The sequence below is a fragment of the Hemiscyllium ocellatum genome, chromosome 16 (genome assembly GCF_020745735.1).
Source record: "Hemiscyllium ocellatum isolate sHemOce1 chromosome 16, sHemOce1.pat.X.cur, whole genome shotgun sequence".
Lineage (NCBI taxonomy): Eukaryota > Metazoa > Chordata > Chondrichthyes > Orectolobiformes > Hemiscylliidae > Hemiscyllium > Hemiscyllium ocellatum.
In genome coordinates this window covers 47,458,640-47,486,124 of record NC_083416.1, presented here as the reverse complement: position 1 = coordinate 47,486,124, position 27,485 = coordinate 47,458,640, and the positions used below count along the sequence as shown (strand labels likewise).

The 27,485-nt window shown below is 41.0% G+C and overlaps 1 protein-coding gene across 6 annotated transcripts in view; it reads left to right on the top strand.

Moving 5' to 3' along the window:
- myot (myotilin) overlaps positions 1 to 23,440 on the top strand; it is a 153,138-nt gene extending 129,698 nt beyond the window's left edge. For 4 of the 6 annotated variants that reach the window (XM_060836806.1, XM_060836805.1, XM_060836809.1 and 1 more), the window contains 6 exons: positions 6,907 to 6,962; positions 14,593 to 14,728; positions 16,417 to 16,624; positions 18,180 to 18,345; positions 20,063 to 20,196; positions 22,040 to 23,440. In XM_060836806.1, coding sequence (XP_060692789.1) covers positions 6,907 to 6,962; positions 14,593 to 14,728; positions 16,417 to 16,624; positions 18,180 to 18,345; positions 20,063 to 20,196; positions 22,040 to 22,197 — 858 coding nt within the window. In that variant the 3' untranslated portion in view covers positions 22,198 to 23,440. The remainder of the gene's footprint in view (positions 1 to 6,906; positions 6,963 to 14,592; positions 14,729 to 16,416; positions 16,625 to 18,179; positions 18,346 to 20,062; positions 20,197 to 22,039) is intronic. The other 2 variants (XM_060836808.1, XM_060836804.1) reach the window with 1 other exon arrangement.
- Positions 23,441 to 27,485: the final 4,045 nt, after the last annotated feature.

The window sequence follows — 27,485 nt, the reverse complement described above, 5'->3', positions numbered from 1 at the left end:
TTGGATCAGTGGTGCTGGAAGAGCACAGTAGTTCAGGCAGCATCCAAAGTGCAGCGAAATTGACGTTTCGGGCAAAAGCCCTTCATCAGGAATAAAGGCAGTGAACCTGAAGCGTGGAGAGATAAGCTAGAGGAGGGTGGGGGTGGGGAGAAAGTAGCATAGAGTACAATGGGTGAGTGGGGGAGGAGAGGGTGGAGTGGATTGGTGGAAAAGGAGACAGACAGGTAGGGCAAGTCCGGACAAGCCATGTGTCTCTTCCACATTACATTTGGTAAAAGAGTATTTACCATTCTTGCTCCACCCAGTCATCTGTCAAATTGACAACTGCGATCTTAAATGGATCATAGGATCCTGAATTATATATTAAAATGGTACAATACCTGAAACAGGCAAGCACTCTGGCTATCCAGTGGTAGCACCCTTAGAGAATGATGTCAGCTAGAATGACAGATAATTACTGTGTCACTTACTCTGGCCTAAGTTAAAACCTTCTGATTCATTACAAGGTTATAGATGTCCTTGTAATGAATCAGAAATCCTCTTTAGTGAGAAACTAAAGCTGAAATTTTATTTTGTTTCCAGGTGATGCAACTAAATGGAGGAAATAATGATAAAAGGCAAAAATAGGGTAACTGGCTCCACCAAGTGGATGAAATTTAAATGTTATAAATAAGGCACCATAAAATTAATATATATCTTTCTTAGAAAGCCAAGATAAGCTGCTAATAAAAAAATTCATTGAGTGTTTAATTAGAGGAAAAGCAGTCTGGAGTTACACTGTGTTGTGCTAAAGTTATACAGCATGTAATTGTTGCTGTATAGATAGTAATAATTGGGTATCAAGATCTCCATTGTCACATAGCACTAAAAGAAGCTGTCAATATTATATCAGGCTATTATTATTCATCACTAGATTAGATTCCCCACAGTATGGAAAACAGGCCATTTGGCCCAACAAGTCCACACTGAACCTCTGAGGAGTAACCCACCCAGACCCATTTCCCTAGACTTATCCTGACTAATGCACCTAACAACATGGACAACTTAGCATGGCAAATTCACCTCAGCTGCACATCTTCGGACTGTGGAAGGTAATCCACACAGACACAGGGCGAAAGTGCAAACCCCACACAGACAGTCACTCAAGGCTGGAATCAAACCTGGGTCTCTAGTGCTGTGAGGCAGCAGTACCAACCACTGAGCTATAGCAAACAGATTTTCAGTAGACTTGGCTTCAGATAGCTTCCATGTCCTCTTTGCTGTGGTACGATACCTCAACTTGCATCGTAAAAAAATGCTAAAACTCAGTCTTTTACAAGCAGATATAGAGCTATTATTTACTGTACAAGAATTTTCAGGTTATTGTGTTTGTCCACATGACCTTTACCATTAGCACCATGGGCCCCAATGTGTTTTATATTTCTGTGATCTCAGCATTGTTGTCATAAATTGAGCTTGGCAGAAATTACTTCCAATTTGGCTGCAAAATCAAAAACAAGAAAACATTAATGTATGATGCTAAACTCAGAATCATATTTACAAGCATATATTGTGGGTTATAAGACATTTGCTTACAAAATACATATATGAAGAAATTACACTTAATTTCACAAATGTGGGGGGGGCACACTGTGAACTACTTAACTCATCATAATGTGATTTGACATCGTGTGTAATATCCTTCTTGTATATGAAACAATGCTCAAGCCCTTAGCGAGGCCTGATTTGGAATGCTGCTCGGTCTTGGTCCCTCTTATGCGGAGTAACATAGATGCTTTGAGAACGCTTAGCGGTCAGAATGAGAACGATTGTGAGCCTAATAAACTGAGTTATTCTGAGAGATTTATAGAGCTGGGTTTAGTCACTTTGGACATGTATTGAATTAGTGTAATTTGGGAGAGGCATCAAATATTTCAATGTAAGAGATGTATATAATAATATTATCAGGTATATATACATCAATATATTATGTTGATAAAAGGTCTATAAGAGTAGGACTAGGACAGAAGTCAGGCTTTTTCTCTTTCCCCACAGATCTATGGAACAGGCTTACAGCTTGTGCAGTGAGCTTGAACTCTTAGAAAATAAAGCTAGAGTTCTTGGTCCAGGGCAGAGGCACAGTTTTATGAACTGTGGAGGAAATGCAAACTATATAAGCATGATCATTGCACACTCCTTGACTAAGTATGGTCACTTAAACTGGCCGAGTCAAATCTTCCACAACTGCTTTCCTAATTTGGCATTGGCTTTTTCCATTTTTATTGCCCCATCCAGAAGGTTGTTGGTTAGTATATGTCTAACCATCATACGTCTGATAATATAATTATTTAATGATCAAATTATGATAATCTGATCATCTTTGAACCTTTATCATCTCTACTAAACATCAATAATATAAAATTTAATTTAGAGGTTCTTACATATTTGGATCAAGGTAAATTTGATTTGTGAGCTGACAGATAGAGAAGGGGAGCAACCATGGCTGATCTCCACTCGATCTGGTGACCCACAGCTGACAGGAACCATCAATGACACCAGTAAAACACAACCATTCTCGCAATGTGATGGCTCTGCAGCCTTAAAGAGGCACTCGAGTAGATTTTCAACAGGCAGTTGGCCAGTTTTATAACTAGACAGCAAGCTGAAAATGTAGCCGTGTTTTACTGCAGAGTGAAAAATGTGTCTGTAATTTTCTCATTGTTGGGTTTGGATAACAATTCTGTGCCTCACTAATTCTTTACAATCTTTTTTCTACTAACTTCCACAAAATTATCTCTCTCTTTCCTGCAGATGTTGCTGGCTATCAATTAGAAATGAACAATCTGCCTGACTTTGCCTCTCTCTATCCTATTGTAATTCTGTCAAAGCTAAGATCAGTTAACTAAGCTTACACAGGGGAATGATGTGAGGACAGTCTAAACTGAGTATAATGTCAGCTATCACATTATTACACTGAGCCATTGGTACATGCTGTAAGATTTATTCTCATCGATGCAGTGTCATTTGCTATCTTTTTGGCACAGCTGTGAAAGGATAAAGGGTTTACACATTGGTGCACTGAATATGCTGAGTACAGATTGCTGGGATCAAACAAAACTCCACTACAAGTTTACTATGGTGTTCCAGTTCTAAAACAAGTGCTTGAAAGAAACTTTTCAAAGTTGTGTAAAAAGATCAAATAAAACATAGAACATAAAACAAGGCTAGACAGAAAGTCCTTTCTTTTGAAATTCAGTCAAAACTATTTTAAGAGCCTAAATGTTGTGACACAAATGCAAATAATATGAGAAATCAGAGACACGTTTCAACAATATCTTTAAAGTTTTTAATTTAAAAATGGATTACTTGTATGATGCAGTCACACAAATACACTGTCAATAAAAGCATACAAAATCTTGTCATTTAATTACTATCAAAATGGGTTTGGTTAATCAAGTTTGGGAGCCATGCAAGTCCCTGTTGAGCTATATGCAGCTCTGAGGTGGAAGTTGCAGATCCCTGTGCTCAGCTATTAAGGGTTACCAGACCAAGGCAAGAGGATTGAGCTATGATATAGATCAGGCATTACCAAACAGAATAGCACAATAGAATCAGCTGAATGGTCTACTCCTGTTCCTATGTTCCTATTTCTGATACAGCCAGCTTGGTATTTGTTGCATCAACTATGAGTTTAGCAACTATTAATGACAAGGGTAATGTAAACAAGATAGAACATTAGACTGCTGTTGAATTAAACTACAAAAGCTCCAACTTATTTATTGAAAGTCATAAATCACATGTCACCAGATTATAGTCCAATAGATTTATTTGAAATCACAAGCTTTCAGAGCGCTGCACCTTCATCAGGTGAAGTGGAGGGAAAAGCCAGTATAATCTGTGTCAGTGCACTTCCCTCCACTTCACCTCAAGAAGGGTCAGTGCTCTGAAAGCTGTAATTTCAAATAAACCTGTTGGATTATAACCTGGTGTCGGGTGACTTCCGACTTTGTCCATCCCCATCCAACACCGGCATCTCCACATCTTATTTATTTAAAGACAGTTAAGTGGTAATATAAAGGATCCAACTTTTTCCATATTATAGATCAATAGAACTACATACATTGTTAAATCTTTTATAATAGCATTGAGTATGACTTCACAAGCCATAATAGTTCTCATTCCAATGAGTAACAGAATACTTGGCCATAAGTTATAATGTCAGCGCTGCATTAGGGAAATCTAACTATAGCCACAACATTTGTCCATGACTGCTGTTGCTATTGGTGATATGCTGTGAGGTGTCAGTTCAAAAGTGATACTGTAATTGCTGTTGCTGGAGAACAGTGAGAACACTATGTACACAATTTATTCCTGTTAAACGAAACAAACATGAATAGTCGACAACTGTGGGAGGGCTGATGCAAGTATTTACTTCTTCTCCTGGTTATCAAGTGAGGTTCTGAGTCAGCGCTCCATTATAATAGTATGTAGAAATGACAAGGCTGGCTCTGCTTTTCTGTAAAATTTGTCTTATTTAGTGTAATAGAATCGGTTCAGGGTAATTATGGACAAAATCTTAATGGGGTCTAGAAAACATGGGCTTAGGTGAGAGTTATGGCAGAATTGGGCAAGAAATCTGGTGAGCTCTAACTCAATTTCAGGAGCATATTTTATACTTTTGTTGAGCAGTGTAATGAAGTTTTTGCTAAGTAGCAGGAAGTTGCCAATTAGGGATGATTAGAGCTTGTTAAATGCTTCATGAATGGCACATTTCATCTCATTAATATTCAACTTCTCTATCTTAGCAAACGGGCCAACAATCTAGATGTCGAGACTTGTCAATGTGGAAGTGAGGGCTGGTACCTGGTGAATTTAGCTCGCTCCCCCTGTATTGCTCAGCATCAAATAACATCTCTATGATCATCATCACCATGATCTCCACAAAGGAAGGGCAGGAAAGCAGGGTGGGCATCTTTAAGGTGTAATGCGAGGTTTCAGGAGGGGACATTGAAGGCCAAATTCAGGGTGGTGGGTCTCCTCATTGGAGAATGGATGGAAATGGGCAATGCATATTTACATCCTTAGCAGCCTTTCAAAGATGGCATTGGTGGAAGAGGTACTAGTTTATTAGTAGATACCTGGTGAGTGCAACACGATATAGTAAAATGCAGCTAGCATCAAATGTTAGGGATATCCAAGGAGTTGGTAGGGGATTAATGATGCACATTTGGTAAAATACTTGCTAGGCTTCATGGTGAGAATCGCCCCAAAAAGCTTGCACAACTCACACTCAGGCAAAGGACTGAAACAGTCAGTCCAGTGTTCCTTTTGCTGAATTAACTCTACTGGCTGAATCTTATTTTTCTCACCAAAATCTGAGTTTTTAAGGGATGTGTTGCCTGGAGGCCTCGCAAGTTCTCTTGGAACTCAACCAGATCTTACCAAACTCACTCACCTCCACCATCCATGGCATCCCTCCTTGCTGATTATGTTGGTGTCCATCGCACACACTCTGCTGAGTAAACATGAACCATCCTTTGAATTGCAATTACCTTCGGCTTTCCTTACCAGTTTTGCAAGACTGGGTGCTCTCATTTTAATTTTTAAAATTTCCATCTCATCCAAAACATTTTACTCCTGAAACACATGAATCATGAATCAGACATTTTCAAATGCATTCAAAGGATCAAAGGAATGCAAATTTCCCTCTTCTACTTTGTCATGGATTGGGAGGGCGATCAAGCAAAACAAAGTACTCTTTGCCTTACACTTTAAAGAAATCAAAGCATCATCACTCCCAGGGTTTTCCTGTGCTTTACTGTGGGAGGGTTTGTTAGCTCAATTGGCTGGATGGCTCAGTTCAGATACAGAATGAAGCTCACTGTATAGATTCGACTCCTATATTGGCTGAGGTCCTGTCTTCTCAAGCTTGCCTGAGGTGAAGCTTTCAAAACCATGAGGGGACCTGAACTGGGTAGATAGAGAGAAACTAATCTTGTTGGTAGGAGATAAATCAAAGGGCATTATTTTAAAGTGATTTCTTTTATATTCGCTCATGGAACGTGGTCCAGCTGTGTGGTCCAGCATTTAATTCCCAGGGACAATTGTCAAAAGTATCAAAGATTACATGAGGAAAAAAGCAACAAGTGAATGGGGAAGATCACTGGACTAATAATCCAGAACCCCAAATTAATATTCTTGAGACATGGATTCAAAGCCTACCATGGTAGATGGTAAAATCTGAATTCAATAAGAATCTAGAATAAAGGTTAACCTAATGGGAACCACATAACCACTGTTTATTGCCATAAAGACCCATCTAATTCAATAAAGCCCTTTCAGGAAGGATATCTGCTGGAGTCGCCTATGCATGAGTTTACGTCTCTAACAATGTGGTTGATTCTTATCTGTTGTCTGGGCAATTAGGGATAAGCAATAAATGCTGGTCTAGCTGTAGTGCTCACATCCCATGAACAAATAATAAAAAACATGATTACAATTTGGAAAGCTGAAATGACTGTCTGGAGAAAATTTAATCATGGTTTTTAAAGGGAAACTGAATAAGAACCTGAGGGAAATAATTTGCAAGGCTATAGGGAAATGGGAATGGAACTAGCGAAATTGCTCTTCGAGAGAATCAAACCAAATTCAGCAGGCCAAATGGGCTTCCACTGTCCTGGAGCCATCTATGATTCTATCACGTAATCAAAGTTTATAAAAGTTTTAGTCACAACCCTTTGAATGATAAACAACAATAAAAAGAAAAGATGTGTTTCATCATATCAGAACATTCAAAAGCACTTTACAGTTAATTTTTGTGTACATTCAGTATTTTAGGGTAGGGAACTGATTAAATATTTCCTTCTGCAATATGAAGATAGGATGCAACTAAAATCTTGTAATATTATTTAATTGTTTTTATTTCAGCAACAGAACACTCCAGACAGTCAAAGATGGCAGGCATATCAATCACCAGCAGAAAGGTAAAGCCGCAATACTTTCTTGCTGAGAATTTTATTTTCCAAACTAATTGATAAAATCAAAACTTGGCACAGGACCATCAACTATTTGTAGTTCATATTTTTGTAGAATCAGAGTAAAATTGAGTGTAAATGAGTGAATTCTATAAAATCAATAATTTCACTACTTATAAATAGCTTATTCATGTATGCTTACTCAGTCCTCTTAATTACTCTGGTTATCTTCTTTTATGCTTCAGAATTGCTGGTTAGAGATAGTCTGGAAATGTTAAATTATTTCTACATGGACTCATATGGAAGACAATTCATTTTGTAGATCTACATAATATATTACAAGATGTGAGCATTTTATCATATTGCTTACTTTATGTCACTTTCTGTTGGATAGATGTAAATAAAGTTAATATAGTAATGGCTGCCTCCAAATAAGAGTGTAGGAGAAAGTGACAACTGTAGATGCTGGAGGAGATCAGAGTCAAGAATGTGGTGCTGGAAAAGCACAGCAGGTCAGGCAGCATCCGAGGAGCAGGAGGATCGATGTTTTGGGAATAAGCCCTTTGTCCTGATGAAGGAATTATGTCTGAAACATTGATTCTGCTGCTCTTTGGATGCTGCCTGACCTGCTGCGCTTTTCCAGCACCACATTCTCAACTGCAAATAAGTGTGTCAATCTTAGTGCCATTTACAACTGAAAGTTGGTGACAAGGATAGATGTTTTACTTCATTTGTGAGGTTAAAGACTGAAGAACTGTCAGGAACTCCAAAAGAGGATATTGAGGAAATTGAGAAATTTAAAATATTGTTTGGTGTAACAATCAGTCAGCAAGGTACCTAAATAAAACATGGAACTGAAGGCATATTTGGGGACAATTGGAAAGTCAACCCTAATGAAAAATACTGGTGTAATTATGAACAAAGGTTATGCATTTGGCTGAAATCAAACAAAATAGAAGATGAATATAAAGTAAATATTTTGTTCTGACCATATTGGGGCCAGATACTTTTGAAGTGACATCCAAGCAATGATTAGTTTGAGACACCAGTAATACTTGTTTTTCCAAAACTAACATGACTCTGGACTTGTATGGCATGGATGGAAAAGAAATTGCACTGAGAGTTGCAATCCTTGAAAGGAAGCTGTTGTCAACTGAGATTGTTGCAGATTGCATTGAATTCAAGAATCTCTCTCATCGTGGTGGGGTATGGCACAAACTTAGAAGTCAACCTTAAGAAACCTTCATAGGCCTAAAAAGGACAAAATTCAGACAAGGTGACAAAGAAGAACTGTGATGAAGCCATAGCCGTGGAATCGGCAGGCAGAATGAGTTCCGATTACAAGGAAGATATCGTCATTAGCCAGCAGAGCAGCATCCAAACCATTAAAGTCAAATTCTTGATCTCTGTCAGAAAGTTAGATGCTACCACTACCATAAAAGCTACCTACCATTTAAACTCTGTCATTCTTAGTCACTGTTTTGCCTGGAAGAAAATCAGTCTTATCCAGATGGCATGAAGGAGTAGAGGTAGCATGGCACTTCAGGTCATGGCACTTCAGGTCATGGTAAAACCTGTACTAAGTTCATAATAGATCCAAAGTATGGTCAAGAGCCTGGATTTCCTCGAATCTGATTGATAAATGTGAAAATAGTAGCTGACGTTATTGAGAAGGAAGGTCCAAGATTTGTACTTTCCAAGTAAAGCAGCACTTGGGAGGTGAGAGTAAAAGGATTGAAGAAATTATTCCAGCATCCACAGTAAAAATACATTCACTGTTGATATAGCTACATGTGTCTGTGATATCAGAAAAAGAAAACCAGAAGTGGTTTTCTTGGTGGCGGTTGGAGGGGCGGGGCTCAAGGGCGGAGGAGCGGGAAGTGGAGGAGATGCGGTGGAGGGCATCGTCGATCACGTCTGGGGGGAATCTGCGGTCCTTGAAGAAGGAGGCCATCTGGGCTGTACGGTATTGGAACTGGTCCTCCTGGGAGCAGATGCGGCGGTGACGAAGGAATTGGGAATATGGGATGGAGTTTTTACGGGGGGCAGGGTGGGAGGAGGTGTAGTCCAGGTACATCTCCTCCACTTCCCGCTCCTCCGCCCTTGAGCCTCGCCCCTCCAACCGCCACCAAGACAGAACCCCACTGGTTCTCACCTACCACCCCACCAACCTCCGTATACAGCGTATCATCCACCGTCATTTCCGCCAACTCCAAACGGACCCCACCACCAGGGATATATTTCCCTCCCCTCCTCTATCAGCATTCTGCAAAGACCACTCCCTTCGTGACTCCCTCGTCAGGTCCACACCCCCCACCAACCCAACCTCCACTCCCGGCACCTTCCCCTGCAACCGCAGGAAATGCAAAACTTGCGCCCACACCTCCTCCCTTACTTCTCTCCAAGGCCCCAAGGGATCCTTCCATATCTGCCACAAATTCACCTGCACCTCCACACACATCATCTATTGCATCCGCTGCACCCGATGTGGCCTCCTCTATACTGGGGAGATGGGCCGCCTACTTGCAGAACGCTTCAGGGAAAACCTCTGGGACTCCCGGACCAACCAACCCAACCACCCGGTGGCTCAACACTTTAACTCTCCCTCCCACTCCACCAAAGACATGCAGGTCCTTGGACTCCTCCATCGCCAGAACATAACAACACGACGGTTGGAGGAAGAGCGCCTCATCTTCCGCCTGGGAACCCTCCAACCACAAGGGATGAATTCAGATTTCTCCAGTTTCCTCATTTCCCCTCCCCCACCTTGTCTCAGTTGATTCCCTTAAACTCAGCACCGCCCTCCTAACCTGCAATCCTCTTCCTGACCTCTCCGTCCCCACCCCACTCCGGCCTATCACCCTCACCTTGACCTCCTTCCACCTATCACATCTCCATCCCCCTCCCCCAAGTCCCTCCTCCCTACCTTTTATCTTAGCCTGCCTGGCACCCTCTCCTCATTCCTGATGAAGGGCACTGGCCCGAAATGTCGAATTTCCTGTTCCTTGGATGCTGCCTGACCTGCTGTGCTTTAACCAGCAACACATTTTCAGCTTATTTGTAGCCAGCCAAAGAGGTCGAAAAGAGAGGGACTGATTCATCTTTCCTGACCTGGTCATAACATTGAGTATAAATGAAATCAAATGTAAACTAATAGCCTCTTTTCACACTGCACCAAATATACTAAAGGAAGAGAGAAAATGCTGGAAAATCTCAGCAGGTCTGACAGCAGCTGTAAGGAGAGAAAAGAGCTGATGTTTCGAGTCTAACTGAGCCTTTGTCAAAGCTAAAAAAGGGGATAAATAGGGAGTTATTTATACGAGGCTGAGAGAAGGTGAGTCATGGTTCCAGAAGGAAAGGTAGCAATAAAGAGATGATAATGACAGTGCAATTGAGGCATTATAGGGAGATTAGGAGCTGTGAATGACCAAGGCTGAAGGCAAAACATGTGGGGGATGGGGGATGCAGCCGAGGCAAAATGGAAAACAGGGGAGAAGGGTAGCAAATGGGGAAGAGGAGAGAAACAGGTGATGAGAGAGTGGGGAGTGAGAGAAAGAGAGACAATCAAGAAATAAAACATACAGAACAGTGAAAAATATATATATATTAAAAAAATAAAATAAATGAATGGCGTACTGACCTCTACCTTGCAGAGGCTGAGCACCAATTCTCAAATTCCTCCTCCTACCTTCTCCTGGAGCATGACTACACCACTGAGCATCAAGTCATCGTCTCCAACACCGTGACTGATCTCATTTCCTCCGGATGCCTCCTCCCCAGAGCTTCCAACCTCATAGTGTCCCAACCCCGGACAGCCCGGTTCTACCTACTCCCTAAAATCCACAAGAAGGACTGTCCCGGCAGGCCCATTGTGTCAGCATGCTCCTGCCCCACTGAACTTCCAACCTTCCAACCTCGACTCCATCCTCACTCCTCTGGTTCACTCCCTCCCCACCTACATCCAGGATTCCTCTGATGCCTTGCGACACATTGACAGCTTTCAATTCACAGGCCCTAACCACCTTCTATTCACCATGGATGGGCAATTTCTTTACACCTCCATCCCACACCAAGACAGCTTGAAAGGTCTTCACTTCTTTCTCGAAAAGAGCCCAAACAATCTCGATCCACCACCACTCTTCTCCGCCTGGCTAACGTGTTCTCTCTCTCAACAACTTCTCCTTCAACTCATCCCATTTTCTCCAAATCAAAGGTGTTGCAATGGGTACCCGCATGGTCCTAGCTATGCCTGCCTTTTCATGGGGCATGTGGACCATTTCTTGTTCCAGGCCTACTTGGTCCCCTCCCACAACTGCTTTATTGGTACATCGATGACTATTTAGGTGAGGCTTCATGCTCTCGAAAAATTTCATAAACTTCGCTTCCAGTTTCCATCCCTCCGTCACCTTCACCTGGTCCATCCCCAATACTTGCCTTCCTTTCCTTGACCTTTCTATCTCCATTTCCAGCAATAGTCTATCCACTAATATCCATTACAAGCCCACTGACTCACACAGCTATCTGGACTCCAGCTCTTCTCACCCTACATCCTGTAAGGACTCTATCCCTTTCTCTCGGCTCCTTTGCCTCCGCTGCATTTGTTCCGATGAGGCCACTTTCCAAAGTGGTGTTCTTAATATGTGCTCCTTCTTCTCCAACCGTGGCTTCCCACCAACAGTTATTGACAGAGCTCTCGACAGCATGCGGTCCATCTCCTGTGCCACGACCCTCCCCTCCCAGAACAAGGATAGGGTCCCTCTTGTTCTCACCTTTCACCCCACCAGCCTTCACATGCAAAGAATAATCCTCCGCCATTTTTGCCAACTCCAACACAACGCCACCACCAAAAACATCTTCCCTTCCCTCCCCATGTCTGCATTCCGCAGAGTTCGTTCCCTCCAGGACAACCTAGTCCACTCCTCCATCACACCTAACACCTCGCCCATCACACACGGCACTTTCCCATCACACCTAACACCTCGCCCATCACACACGGCACCTTCCCATGCAATCGCAGAAGATGCAACACCTGCCCCTTTCCCTCTTCCATGCTCACCATTCAAGGCCCCAGACACTCATTTCAGATTAAGTAGCATTTCACTTGTGCCTCTTTCAATTTGGATTCGTTGCTCCCAATGTGGTCACCTCTATATCGGAGATACAAAATGCCGACTGGGCATTTGCTGAGCACCTTCGGTCTATACACAGTCAGGTCCCGGATCTTCCTGTGGTTTGCCACTTCAACACACAATCCTGCTCCCATGCCCACATGTCTGTCCTTGGCCTGCTGCAATGTTCCAGTGAAGCTCAACGCAAACTGGAGAAACAGCATCTCATCTTCCGACTAGGCACGTTACAGCCTGCCAGTCTCAACATTGAATTCAACAACTTCAGATAATTTTATTTCATTTATTTTATTTATTTTTTTATATTTTTTTTCACTGTTCTGTACCTCTTATTTCTTGATTGTCTTTCTCTCGCTCCCCACTCTCTCATCATCTTTTTCCTCTCCTCTTCCCCCTTTGCTACCCTTCTCCCCGTTTTCCATTTTGCCTCGGCTTCACCCGTCCCCTCCTCCCCCACATATTTTGTCACATAGCATTGCCTTCAGCCTTGGTCATTCACAGCTCCTAATCTCCCTATAATCTCTCTATGCACTGTCATTATCATCTCTTTATTGCTACCTTTGCTTCCGGAGCCATGACTCACCTTCTCTCAGCCTCGTATAAATACCTCCCTTTTTTTAGCTTTGACAAAGGGTCAGTTAGACTCAAAACGTCAGCTCTTTTCTCTCCTGACAGATGCTGCCAGACCCGCTGAGATTTTCCAGCATTTTCTGTTTTGGTTTCAGATTCCAACATCCGCAGTAATTTGCTTTTATATTAAAAGAAGATGCATACAGATTCTGAAGAGACTTTTCAGTGACATTTTCTAGGTGACACACTAGGCAGCAATTTCCATGTTTCTCTTCAACACTGGCTAATTTTTTTTCTTCTCTAAAGAATAACCCCAGTCTACAGCAGGTTTTTAACATTATGAGTTAGTGTTTAAAGATATTCTTGGGATAAGGATTGCTTTTTTTATGCTGACGACAGTAGCAAAGTAAGAGAAAAGTAAGATACGGTGAAGATGTGTCATGGTCCATGAGGTCAGAAACTTTGGAGAGTTCAGTGCTGGTCTGAACATCATGTAGAAAAACCACTGAGGTGATCGATATTTGGTTTGAATTGTTGAGGACAGACAGGTCCTTTCATATGTGTTAAGATTGTAAATTCTGTCAAGTCATGTAGGTCATTTGCTTGGAAAAGGAAATCTAATAAATGATAAATTCCCAGAGCCCAAATCCAGCCCACAGTGAAAGTCAGAAACCAGTCAAAAATAAACCGAAGGTTTGCCAGAATTTCAGAATCCAACAGTACAGTGAAGTAAATCAGGCTCTTTGATTAAGGCAAACCAATTATTGCTACAATCTCAACCTCTAAGTGTCAGTCAAAGATCCTGTTTGACAAGTGTGAATGTTGAGAGAGCAGGAGAAAGTGAGGTCTGCAGATGCTGGAGATCAAAGCTGAAAATGTATTGCTGGAAAAGCACAGCAGGTCAGGCAGCATCCAAGGAACAGGAGATTCGACGTTTCGGGCATAAGCCCTTCTTCAGGAATCATTCCTGAAGAAGGGCTTATGCCCGAAATGTTGAATCTCATGTTGAGGGAGCAGTCAAACTAAAATGGAAGGAGTTACTGAGACAGACACCAAATAGCTTAACTGAGTGTATGTTCAAAGGCAGATGGAATTGCACTGTTTTTTAAATCATTTCTTGTCAAATGAATATATTCTTGTGAAAGACATCCTGGTGTTAAGCAAATCAATGTTCGGTACACACAAGTTATCCTGGAAGTAATGGTCAGAGAAGTCCTGCTTGTGAAAATAAATATACAATCCATGTTGTGATGGAGGCAGGTTCAATTGAGGCATCCCAGAGAACTTTCGATAATTATTTAAATAAAAATAAAGTACAAGGTTACAAGGAAAAGGTAGGGGATTGGCACTAAGTCAAAACACTCAGAAAGCAGATGTAGACACGATGACCCAAGTCACATCTTTCAGTATTATAAGATTCTGAGTTTTTGGTAAAAGTAACTGGTATTAGTTTAGTCCAGTTGTGTTTTTGGAACTCATGTATGCTTACATTGAAATACATCATGGACAAGTTGTTTCTTTTAAATGGGGAGGGTATGTAGTATATCGCAAAATCCGCAAGTTTCATTACAATATCCTCTCTTTTGTGGAGGTGTAAATAAAATTAGTTCAATGTCTGCTTGCAGTTGGGCATACGCTAATTTTACTCAGTCCAATGCACAATAAGATGATAAGAATAAGAAAACAGATGCTAGTATTTGGGAGAAGTTGAATCCAAGAACTGGATGCTCAAGTATGGCCTCACAGGGTACAATCTGAAGGTGAAAAATGGGACAATGTATCCTTGAGCCAGCTGGTACAATCCTGCTGAAAAATACTTTTTAAGATGCTCAATGTCATTTAAATGTATGGCATAATCCATATATGCAACTAAGCCTGCGAAAAAGCAGCAAAGAGCTCTTCGGTGTAGTAACCATAATGCAAAGCATTTGATCTTTCCATAGACAGAGGCTCAGTTCGAGAGAGGTTGAAAATGAGAATGCATCGATTCAAGAGAAGCACTACCCTCCTCGTGTCTTACAGAAACCAGATGAGAATATGGTAATTCAGCAGTATGGGCTCTGCAGAATAGATTGCAAGGTACGCTATTCCAATTTAAAATTCCTGATGAAGGGCTCTTGCCCAAAACATCAAATCTCCTGCTCCTCAGATGCTGCGCTTTTTTTGATTAGATTACTTACAGTGTGGAAACAGGCCCTTCGGTCCAACAAGTCCACACCGACCCTCCGAAGAGCAATTATCATGGCCAACTCAACTAACCTGCACACTTTTGGACTGTGAGAGGGAACCCACACAGACACGGGGAGAATGTGCAAACTCCCCACAGACAGTTGCCTGAGGCAGGAATTGAACCTGCGTCTCTGGTGCTGTGAGGCAGCAGTGCTAACCACTGTGCCACCATGCCACCCACACTCTACTCTGATCTCCAGCACTTGCAGTCCTCACTTTTTCCAATTCCAACTTAAAAGTCTTTCAGTCCCTGTGTAAAGTTACTACAAAATTATATTTCTTCCTGGCAAACCAATGGAAAAAGCAAGTGAGACAACCTGCGTTTTTGTGATTTGGAGATGCTGGTGCACACCAGGTTGTAGCTGAAAATATGTTGCTGGAAAAGCGCAGCAAGTCAGGCAGCATACAAGGAGCAGGAGAATCGACATTTCGGGCATGAGCCCTTCTTCAGGAATCGCACAACACCAGGTTATAGTCCAACAGGTTTAATTGGAAGCACACTAGCTTTCGGAGCGACGCTCCTTCATCAAAGCTAGTGTGCTTCCAATTAAACCTGTTGGATGACAACCTGGTGTTGTGCGATTTTTAACTGTGTTTTTGTGATATTTATTGAGTAGTTAATATGTTAAATCAAAAACAGATAATTATAGAGTTGTTTGCTAGTGCTTTAAAAAAACTGATAATGTTAACCCCACTTTATTTCCATTTTAAATCCAACTCAATTAAGTTGTGTTCTCTGACCCCAAGTTAGGAAACAATTCTTAATTTATACCAAAATAAATATATAAATTAAACTTGCACAGAATTTCAAGTTTAAACAAAAAAACATCAAAGGGTGGTCTTCTGGAACAAAACTACAAAACACTGGTAACACTCAGCAAGCTGGGCGGAACTTGTCGAGAAATGGATGAATTTATTCTTAAGTACTGGACCCTCATCAAAGCAATGGGGATGTTGCAGGTTAAGATGGTGTGTGTGTCAGTTCTTGCCATGGGTGTTAACTCATCTGCTTTGTATTTTCAGTATTATTTGTTTAAAATTACAGTTTATCTGCTGTTTTATTTTTGCTGTGAATATAAAACAAAAATCACACATCGGTTTTTGTAAGATTATCCATTTAACCCCTTCGACAGTATGCATATAAGAAACTGAAAAATTCACTGACAATTTCAAGTACAAATCATTGTACTATGGCATGTAACAACAACAACAGCAGATCATTTACACTTGGTGCCCTGCTGATTATTATATACAGTCATAGAGATGTACAGCATGGAAACAGACCCTTCAGTCCTACTCATCCATGCCGAACAGATATCCCAACCTAATCTAGTCCTACCTGCCAGCACTCTGCCCACATCCCTCCAAGCCCTTCCTAGTCATATAACCATCCAGGTGCCTTTTAAATGTTGCAATTATACTAGCCTCCATCACTTCCTCTGGAAGCTCATTCCATATATGTACTGCCCTCTGCGTGAAAAATCCTTTGCAAGCACAGTTCAAAACTCTAAGTAGCACATTTATTGTTGCATTTACAGGTCAGCGGTCTGCCACCTCCAGAACTTATGTGGTATTTAAACGGTCGACCTGTTCAACAGGATCTTGGGCATAAGATGCTTGTATCAGGAAAAGGTGTTCACTCACTCATCATTGATGCAGTGACAGAAAGTGATGCTGGGCAGTATGAATGTGTAGCCATCAATCGTGCTGGCCAGTGCAGATTCACAATAAACCTTGAAGTTGAAGGTGAGTGTTTTCTTTAAATTATTAGATTACAGAAAACAATGTTCCTGGCAGCTAACAGCAAGAGGTCAATTAGTCTCATTAACAAGCCAATCAATACTCATGAACACTGAACACATTGCAATTTAATGGTGGCTCATGGATGAACTTGGATGAACCCACCCCCATGGAATGCTGTTCTGCAAACCCAGTCAGATTTGCTGCTTGCCTCTCAGAGGTTTGTCTCAATTCCTCCACCCTACCACCAATGCAATACTCATCCAATGCTGCCCATTCCACCTCCACACACCTTTAGTCTGAAGTTCCTTGATGATCCCAGGTGCTTTGCTGCCATTTAGCATCATCTCCTGCTGACACTGGTGGCAAAGAACAGCTAGCAGCCTATGAATGGCCAGCAGTATTGTCCGGGCAGGACTTCTGCCACCGTGGACCTCATTCATGAGCATGGCCTGATGGTAGTTGCTTAACACTCTTACAAATATTTAATTTTTTGGCTCTACTATGGAACTGATGGTCTGTAGTTGTTCAAGACAGCAACTCACCATCACTTTCTCTCGGGCAATGAGTGATGGACAATAAATGCTGGCCTAGTCAGTGATGTCCAAATCCCACGAATGAACTTAAAAGTAAGTAATTAAGATGATTGAAGGATTTGAAATGGTAGATTGTGAGAAACTATTTTCTCCCAGTTCAGAACAATGTGGTGAGGGAGCGGATGGATATAAGTTCAGAGGTCAAACCTGGCTGTTTAGGAGTGTTGTCAGGAAGCACAAATAGAGGTGGAAAACTGGAACTCTGTCTCTTAAACAGTATTTGAAGTTAGACTAACTTAAAGTCAACACTAATATTGATAGATGTTTGCTAGATAAACATATTATACCTGCAAAAACACAGCTAACAGATGGAATTAAAATACAAGTCAGCAACGATATTACTGACCAGCTGAACTGGCAATGCCTGAATGGCTGACTCATCTCTGTGCTCTCTGCTGTTCAAACTACACTTAATATCATTGTGAAGTTATTGTACATTTGAGTTATGGTGAGAAAGAGGGAATCATATTGCTCGCAATGGCTAATTTTTAAAGTATCTAACACACAATTAATTCTTAATTAAAATTTAATTTTAAGCTACTATGCTTGTCAAAAATCTGACAAGTTCATGTTGGTCGTCTGAGTCATGCCTCACTCAAATTTTATTCTCTGTTGAGCTCACCGAACAGGAAAACCAAATGAGTTATAAAATTAAAGTACAATAGACCCAACAACATCCCAACCACTATTCAGCCAAAATTACCCCCTCTAATTTAGTTCTGTCAATATGTGCTAGGTGTTCTGATTCATTCACCAAATGTAGCTTGGGTCTTAAGGAAAAGAAAATCAATATTGGATGCCTATTAGATACAACATTTATTCCATGAGGAAAATGGTCTAAGCGATGAAATTGAGAATGTGCTGTGATAACTGACACATTAAGCTATAAGTTGCTGCTAAAGGTAATATTTCATTAAGATCAAACCCATTACAAAGTAATTTGTGTTGCAACTTTTTTCTTAAAGTACGTGGAGCAATTCAGGCACCAGAATTTATTTACAAGCTCCAAAATTCAAGAGCTGTTGAAGGGGGAAAAGTGAGGTTGGAATGCCTGGTGACTGGACAGCCACAACCGATAATCTTCTGGAGAAAGGATCACGAAATGATCAAGCATGACACCGACAGAATCAGGTCATTACCAATTTTTGTAATTCCAGTGCGAGCTGGGCAAACTCCTTCGAGAATCAGGGCTGGATCTTCCTCTTTGATATGGTAATTGTGAGTCAGTCCATTTCCTGATGTGATAACTCCCATCTCTTGCCTGCCACGCTATTTTCATTGCGGGGTAGTGGAGGTGGACTGGAGTCAGGGCTGCTGCCTCGTGTCCTATGGCAAAACCAGAGGCAGGAAGATGCCTTCCCAGGCACTTGGAAATGGCCACCTTCACTTTCTAGAACATCAGCCCAGTTCAGCAAATGAGGCCCTCCCAACCCTTGCCCTTACTCCTCCCAATCTTACCTGCTCATCATTTTCCTTTACATTTTCCCATGTCCCCTTACCCCATGCCAGCTTCATTTCCCAATACCACATGTATCTAATAATGGCACTGAGAGGGTCTTTGAGATGCTTGCAAACTGTCAAAACAAACAAAACATTCATATTTGTTATTCTACTACAATGTCAAAAAACCACCATAAGACATAATCATTCAAAATCACTTTGAGCTCCTCTTGGGAGCACACAACACTCTCAATATAAATAATTTAAAGTGGAATTGACAGCTGTGGCAACAACTCCTGTTGAGCCGAGTCCATTAATAGGGTTGGGGTTTAGCCAAGCATTCAAAGTGAGATTCCATTGTATAACTGTATTAGCAAACCTCTGGATCTGAATATATTTAAGCCTTTGAAATCATTCAAAAAGCTCAATCATTTGTTTAAGCTTTGAAGCAGTATATTATGTCACAGAAGACACTACATCCAGTCGATAAAGTAATCTAATACATCTGAAGACTTTTCTACTTTCAAACGGTGTTCACTTTCCTTATTTGAAAAAGTCTTTTCAGCAATCATTCCATTAAAAACAGGTGTAAGTTATCTTGCTGTATTGTCACCCCCATGATGGAAAGATGGCACTGGAGTTTCTGGCTGCCATCTCATGACCTGCAGCCTGATCCCATGCAGTTGAAGATTGTCAGCAACAGGGCTATGGTCAGCTATTCTAGAATCAGATATTCCCTGTTATTTTTAAAACACAATTTTTCAATTAAGAAATCACACTTCAAGTTAGAGATTATGTTTTGCATTTTGGAAACAAGGGTTTCAGTGCCAATGCGTCACCAGTAACACGTGTGTCATAGTAATTGTTGGATTGTATCAAATACCATCCCTTTCTCAGTTTGCAGCAGACAGAGAACTGACCCTATTCACATACAAAATTTAGAACATGGTGTCTAACATTATATGTGAGTCTCATGTTGCATGGTACTAACTAGACATTCCTGTCTTAGGAATCACACTACCAACTAATTTAAGATTATAATTCATTCCTGTGATATGTCTCAGCTTTTCCAGAAACTATATATATTAATCTGCAGTGAATTCACCTCTACATGAATATAATCCATCATAGCAACTTTTTTGACTAAACAGAAGCCCAGAGTGTTAGGGGAGGAGGGGATGCAATGGCTCCCTGGTACACTTGCAAAATAATCAGCATCCCTTTTCCAAAGCAGCATAATTGTTGTCCATTTTGAAAGTTGGCGTTCTTGTGTTTGTTCTGATGAATGCAAGATTAAAAATTTTGACAGTACATTTCTGGTGAATTTTGATATTTGAGGATTCAATTAAAATTATTGTGCATACTTTTGGTAGCAATTTATATAGAGGCTTTAATCTTTGTATTACAGCCTATATCATAGTAATGATGGTAAAGTTGGCCTTGAAATTTTCCCAGTCGATAAACGTGATGCTGGCTGGTATACTGTATCTGCCCAAAATGAAGCTGGATCAACAATCTGCACAGCAAGACTAGATATTGCTGGTGAGTTGCCTTCAGAATCAATTTACTATGCATAAACTTTGGCAATGTTCAAACATAGTCTTCTACAAACGGATACCAAGTGATCGTTTGTCAAATACCAAAGAATGGCCTTGGTGCCATCCATGTTTAAAGCGAACCAAATTGTTAAAGGAGGCATCAAAAGGATTAACCCTGATTGGTAAGTATACATTCAATCCAGTCAGAAGCTCCTGACACTTTTTATTTGGGGTGAGTTTTGAGAGGGCTAGAAGAGGCAACAAAAAAGATAGCCATTATGTTTACTGTTCAGGATCTTCTTCAGAGAAGTGGCAGGATGAAGCCCATTATCATTGAGTCATATGGCATAGAAACAGGCCCTCTGGCCCACCATGTCTGTGTTGACCAACAAATGCCAAACTTCACATATCCTATTTATCCTCACATAGCCTACTATGGTCTAGAGCCCACTATGCACTGGCATTTACTCTTCTAATACTTCTTAAATGTTGTAGGAGTACCTGCTTCCATCAGCCTCTCAGGGAAAACATTCTATATACCCACCATCCTCTGGATGATTTTTTTTTTCTCTCAGATCTCCTCAAAATTACTTACTCTTCACCTTAAACTTATGCCCTCTGGTCTTAAACACGTCTGCCATGGGGAAAGGATTCTGATAACCTACCCTGTCTATGGCACTCATAGTTTTATATACTTCAATCAGAGCCACCCTCAACCAACCTCCTCTGCTCCAAGGAAAATAAACCCAGCATATCCAGTCTCTCCTCATAACTAAGACTTTCCATCCCAGGCAACATTCTGGTGAATCTCCTCTGCACCTCCTCCAGTACAATCACATACGTCTGATAGTGTGGTGCCCAGAACTATAAACAGTATTCCACCTGTGGCCTAAACAATGGTTAATAAAGTTGTAACGAGACTTCCTTGCTCCTGTATTCTATATCCTGACTAATTAAAGCAAGCAACCTGTATTCATTCTTCACCACCTTATCTACCTGTGCTGACACCTATAGGAACGTATGTACTTATACAGGAAGGTCCCTTTGTTCATCAGTACATCCTGGGTACTTACCCTTCATTTTGAACGTCCTTCCCTTTTTGGACCTCCAAAAAAGCATTACATTTGCACTTATCAGCATTAAATTCCATCTGCCATTACTCTGCCCAATTTACCAGCTGGCCAATATCAGACATAGCTTGAGACCATCCTCCTTACTATCAGTAATTTTTATGTCATCTGCAAACTTACTAATTATACCTTCGAGATTCACATCTAAGTCATTAATGTACACAACAAACAGTAAGGGTCCCAGCATTGATCCTGTGGTACACTGTTGGACACAGGCTTCCAATCACAGAATCACTTATCCTTCCAAATTTGTTAATGGATGGCTGAACCAGTAATGCTCAACTTCACATCCTTTAGAGTTGATGGAAGAGAGATGAGAGTCTTTCAGGGAGGGTGATCAGGATTGAGAAAATGGAAATAAGTGCATAGAAGATGGAGTTGAAAGACTGCTTGAACTTATTAACAGCTGTAGAAGTAGCTGAATAGAAAGTCATAAATTCTAGTTAGTTAGGATTTTGAAACTGCATTTGTAAGTGAAACAAAGAAAGAATTTCTCCAAGGATGGATGTGGAAGAAAGTGGAGTTAGAAAGGGTAAAAGGATGTGGATTCTGAAAGACCCAAGGAATTAGTTAAGACCGCCTCTTCAGTGATTGAGACCGTGGGAATAGAGAGGTCTTGGGAGATGGTGGCAAAATTATATTGTTTATCAGAACATTATTTTTTACATAACTTTAAACAAATTCTAATAATCATTTTCTCCATTTGCTTCCCATAAGCATGGCCAGTAAAACAAGCTCCAAACACCAAGCCGCTGAAGGTGCGGCCAACATTTACCCGATATTCAGTGCTGAATGGTCAAGGATTCCTGCCAGACCCAGGGTCCCAATATGCAGCAACGTCACACCCTGGTTTAGTAGAGAGTGATGAATTGTGATCTCATTGTATTTCAACTCAGCAGACAATGTTAACTTTTCAGCAAATGGAATGTAGTATGTTTTATTGCACCTTATTATACACAAAACAATTAGTTTTGAGTATACATTTACATTTAGTTGTAAAAATGCAAAATACTACAATATATAAGTATTGCACGCTAAGGTTTCGTAGTACATGTACATACACTTAAGATATGCATCTTAGCAGAAAAACATTTACTACACGGTAGATAATCAGTTGAGATGGATGAGAAAATAATTATATGAAAGTAAACAAGTAGAATAATACATGCTAAACTGATTTCATGGTATTCTGCGTTGTAATGTGGCTGTGGTAATGGATTTGAGTAAAAAGTAAAACACTTTATTGTTTGTAAGTTCTTTTAACTAGCAGCATGCACATGAAGCTCTAAGACCAAAACACGTTGCATGTAAACCATATAGCAGACTAGGCTTGTACATATTAGTTTGAAGCAAATGTAGTTTGTAGATTGAGTGGGTGTTAACTTTGTGAAATACTGTAACCTGAAAATGGGGAGCAGTAAACTGACACTAATGGATGAAGCAACATTGTTAGAATATTACCAAGTATGCCCATATAAAAAGCTAGTCTTAAGTACAATGACATTTCTTTACAATCTTTGACATCTATGACTAGCATAAGAGCTCCACTTACCTGGATAAAAGCAATTTTCTGCCAATTCAGGCACTCAGACCTGGAAAGGGGTGGACATAAATTCTCACTGCAGCCTGACATTTGCGGAAAATTGTCTTTCTGCAAAAATTATTCTGTACGTGTTATTAAAGAGATACAGCAACGTGGAAATACATTTGTACAAGAATACCATGTTATACATTAATTTGCTTGCCAGAGTATAGAAGTTGTGTATACACACACACACGTTAAATTTGTTGATGAGCATTATATCTGCCCTAGAAACTAATATTTCTTTCAGCTGTGAAGAGGCAAATGATCCATTCAACAGCATTACCCTTCGATAATGTATAACTACAATTAGTGAAATGATTGCTGCTAATAAATAGAAACGATTTAAAATTAACTGGCGAAAATACAAAATCCTACATGGACATAGTCCAAGCCAATTTTATGATGCTTTTCTTGAAGAAGTTAAAACCATCCCCAGTCTATAACAATAACAACAATGATTTTGAACTCATTTACCACTCTCATTCCAGGCTTTCCACGTTGTATGAAAGCATCATAAATCACAGCTTTCCAGAATAATGGTCAATAAAATCATGTTTCTTCACAAGTTCTGGTAAATTAAAAATATGGAATGTTTTGCTTTGCAATTTTTAACCTTTGTTGATCAATAAAATAATCCAATATTTAAAATTTACTTCTGAAACTGCTTAAAATTAATTTAAACAACTGTATGTCAGGAGACACCATACAAATTGAGTGAATAAATTACCAAAGATGATTTTCATTTGTGCTTTGCCCTGATACATAAAGGGTTTCTTAGCTGCTTGTGAGAAAATGGTGAGAAATTTCACCATGGCTAGAAGTGGAGCGAAGTTTTTTGAAAGGAATACACGGAGCTGCAAGCAGAACGAGCAAACAAAAGGTGAACTGCAGGTATCCAAATCCTCCCAGGATGTGTACACTCAAAATAACATGCCAGCACTTTTCACAGAAGTGCTAAAAGAGTGTGCTCTTCTGCAGTGAAGCTGTGATAAAGCTGTATCGCCGCCCCATAGCAAGACCTGTAGCCTAAGAACTAGCACAGCATCAATAGTTGCAATGAAAGTTACTTCCTTGTTCTGCAACAAAAGATGTCAGCAACATCATCAATCCACAATGCAATGTGACATTTGGCAGTTTACTAACGTGACAGTTTGCTTTAGCAAACAATTATTTCATTTCACCAACGGACTGGAAACAACAAGATAAGGCTATAAAGTTTGTTCACATTGTAGCCTTTTCTCAAGTTCAGAATACGTATTGCTCAGAAAACCATGCTACCTTCATATCCTCCGTGGGCTTCCATTCTATTAATGCCCAACTGGCAAATGTGACGGTATTTGTATACTATCCTTAGATTTTATAAATCCTTCATCCTGTCTTTTCCTGCATTGCAGATCAGAGGCTATTTTCTCAGAGCTAACATATATCCATTTTAAACATGCTATTCACTGCCTTCAGCAAGCTGTACAGACTGTCGATAGACAACTGCTGCACAACTAGTTGCATGCCTCCACTACCATCCTCACCACTGGAATGTTGAAGCAAGGATTCCACTGCTTGATAGATCTAGATACATGCTGCAATGCAGGTTACAAAGATTGTCCTTTGTTGCAGTTGTGTGTCGTTAACTACATAGTTAAATTGCCACTTGCAGCCCCCAATGGTGAAGAATTTTCAGGGCAACAAAAGTGATCACCCTGGAAGACGCTAGAAAGTTTGGACCCAATGGACTAAATGGGTTCCTATGCTACATTTAGGCTATCATTCTAGTTCCATTTCTTACCTGCAACCAGAGCTTTCTAGCAGCATATGGAATACCACTTCGTTGAATAATCCCTGCTTTTAAATAGTCATGTCTAAAATATCTTCTAGTATATCCATCTTCTGATGTAGTACATCTGTCTAAAGAATAACATTGATATTAACATCAACCAATGTAACTATCACTCTTTATTCCAGGAACAGATGTACATGTGAAAAGTTTATAAAGTATTGCTTTTTCAAATTCTGCTTACCAATTACAGACATAATAATTGCTCTGCAAACTGTTTAACGTGCTCTCTGAGCTGATACAATGCTTCTACTGACTGAACAAAGTCAGAAGTCACACAATACCAGGATATGGTCCAACAGGTTTATTGGAAATCACAAGCTTCCAGAGCTCTGCTCCTTCATCACTTGACAAAGAAACAGCGCTCCAAAAACTTGTGATTTCAAATAAATCTGTTCGACTGTAACCTGGTTTCATATGATTTATGACTTTGTCCACCCCAGTCCAACAGTGGCAATTCCAGTTTAAAATCGCACAACACCAGGTTATGGTCCAACAGGTTTATTTGGAAACACTAGCTTTCGAGAGCGCTGCTCCTTCATCAGGTAGTTGTGGAGCGGAACCATAAGGTAAAGAATTGACAGCAAAAGATTATAGTGTCATGCAACTGAAATGACATATTGAACAAACCTGGATTGTCGTTAAGTCTTTCATCTTTTAGAATGGGTTGCAGGTTTCAGTTCATTAATATGTAAATCCCACAGCTTCTTTTCAGTCACATTCTCAAAATAACTTAAGGTTTTAAAAAAAAGGTGACTTCTCAGCTCAGAAATTGTATTAAAAGTGTGAGGTTAGAGTCTGTTTGTATCCCAGTCTTCAGTCAGACTGGTTCTGTCTCCAAAGTGGAATTTACAAAATATTACATGGATTGACTGCCTGCAGATTGTCTACCCCAGTCCAACACTGGCTCCTCGACACATCATGTCTACCCAGTGAATGCAACAAGGGAAATGAAATGCTTCCATAGCTTAGATGTAGATTCTTCTGTTCCTTTTAAAATGCCGATACTTCATACCATCTTCCAGTTCTATTAATGATATGTGCCTGGAAAGTTCATTTGCGTATTCTTTGATCTATTACACACCTCCAACATTTCTGTTTTCAGTGTTCCAGCATTGTTAGTACTTAGTTTCTTATTCAAAATGTATTAGTACAATGATGACCAATGGCATGCTGTGCAACATTGCTTGACTGTTGATCCCATAACTCTCATACAATGTGGTGCTGAGCTATAAGAAGGAAAAACATCTCTGGTTCAATCCCTTGGTCTGTTCTGAGTAAAATGAAGTCAATTTAAATAGGTTTACGATGGAGTATTACAATTGACCTCAGTTTCCTGGAAACTTGGAATCAGTGAAAGTACAATTCCCCTCATATAATAATAATTGGTTGCAACAATTTTCTCTCATTTGCAGAGAAATTTGGGGTTACAGTGAATATAGATTAATACTGTATAGTCTTTTTTGCAAATCTGTTTGCTAATTTATTTTAAAATTGTTCATTAATCACCACTTCCTAATTCACTGCGAGACTGCAACCCCCCCCCCCCCCCCCAAAAAATATCGTCAACATTTGCCCATCTCTCACCTCCTTTCTCTCTACATTCATGGACTCTGCGTTTCCTAACTTGCCATTGACTGCGTTTCATAGCTACCACCTGATAAACTACTGAAGTAGGAGGTAAGGCACAGCAACAGTAACTCGGAACGCCAGTTCTGACAAAACTACATTCAAGCTACTGCAACGCCCCCTGCTGATTTCATGATGAAAATCAATTTGCAAGTAAAAAGTTATATCCTTTGTACGGGCGACCGACTCAACACAGACATCTATCTCGGGCGACCGACTCAACACAGACATCTATCTCGGGCGACCGACTCAACACAGACATCTATCTCGGGCGACCGACTCAACACAGACATCTATCTCGGGCGACCGACTCAACACAGACATCTATCTCGGGCGACCGACTCAACACAGACATCTATTATAAACCGACTGACTCCCACAGCTACCTGGACTACACCTCCTCCCACCCTGCCCCCTGTAAAAACGCCATCCCATATTCCCAATTCCTTCGTCTCCGCCGCATCTGCTCCCAGGAGGACCAATTCCAACACCGCACAACCCAGATGGCCTCCTTCTTCAAGGACCGCAGATTCCCCCCAGACGTGATCGACGATGCCCTCCACCGCATCTCCTCCACTTCCCGCTCCTCCGCCCTTGAGCCCCGCTCCTCCAACCGCCACCAAGACAGAACCCCACTGGTTCTCACCTACCACCCCACCAACCTGCGCATACAACGTATTATCCGCCGCCATTTCCGCCACCTCCAAACGGACCCCACCACCAAGGATATATTTCCCTCCCCTCCCCTATCAGCGTTCCGCAAGGACCACTCCCTTCGTGACTCCCTTGTCAGATCCACACCCCCCACCAACCCAACCTCCACCCCCGGCACCTTCCCCTGCAACCGCAGGAAATGTAAAACTTGCGCCCACACCTCCACACTCACTTCCCTCCAAGGCCCCAAGGGATCCTTCCATATCCGCCACAAGTTCACCTGTACCTCCACACACATCATCTATTGCATCCGCTGCACCCGATGTGGCCTCCTCTATATTGGTGAGACAGGCCGCTTACTTGCGGAACGCTTCAGAGAACACCTCTGGGCCGCCCGAACCAACCAACCCAATCACCCCGTGGCTCAACACTTTAACTCCCCCTCCCACTCCACCGAGGACATG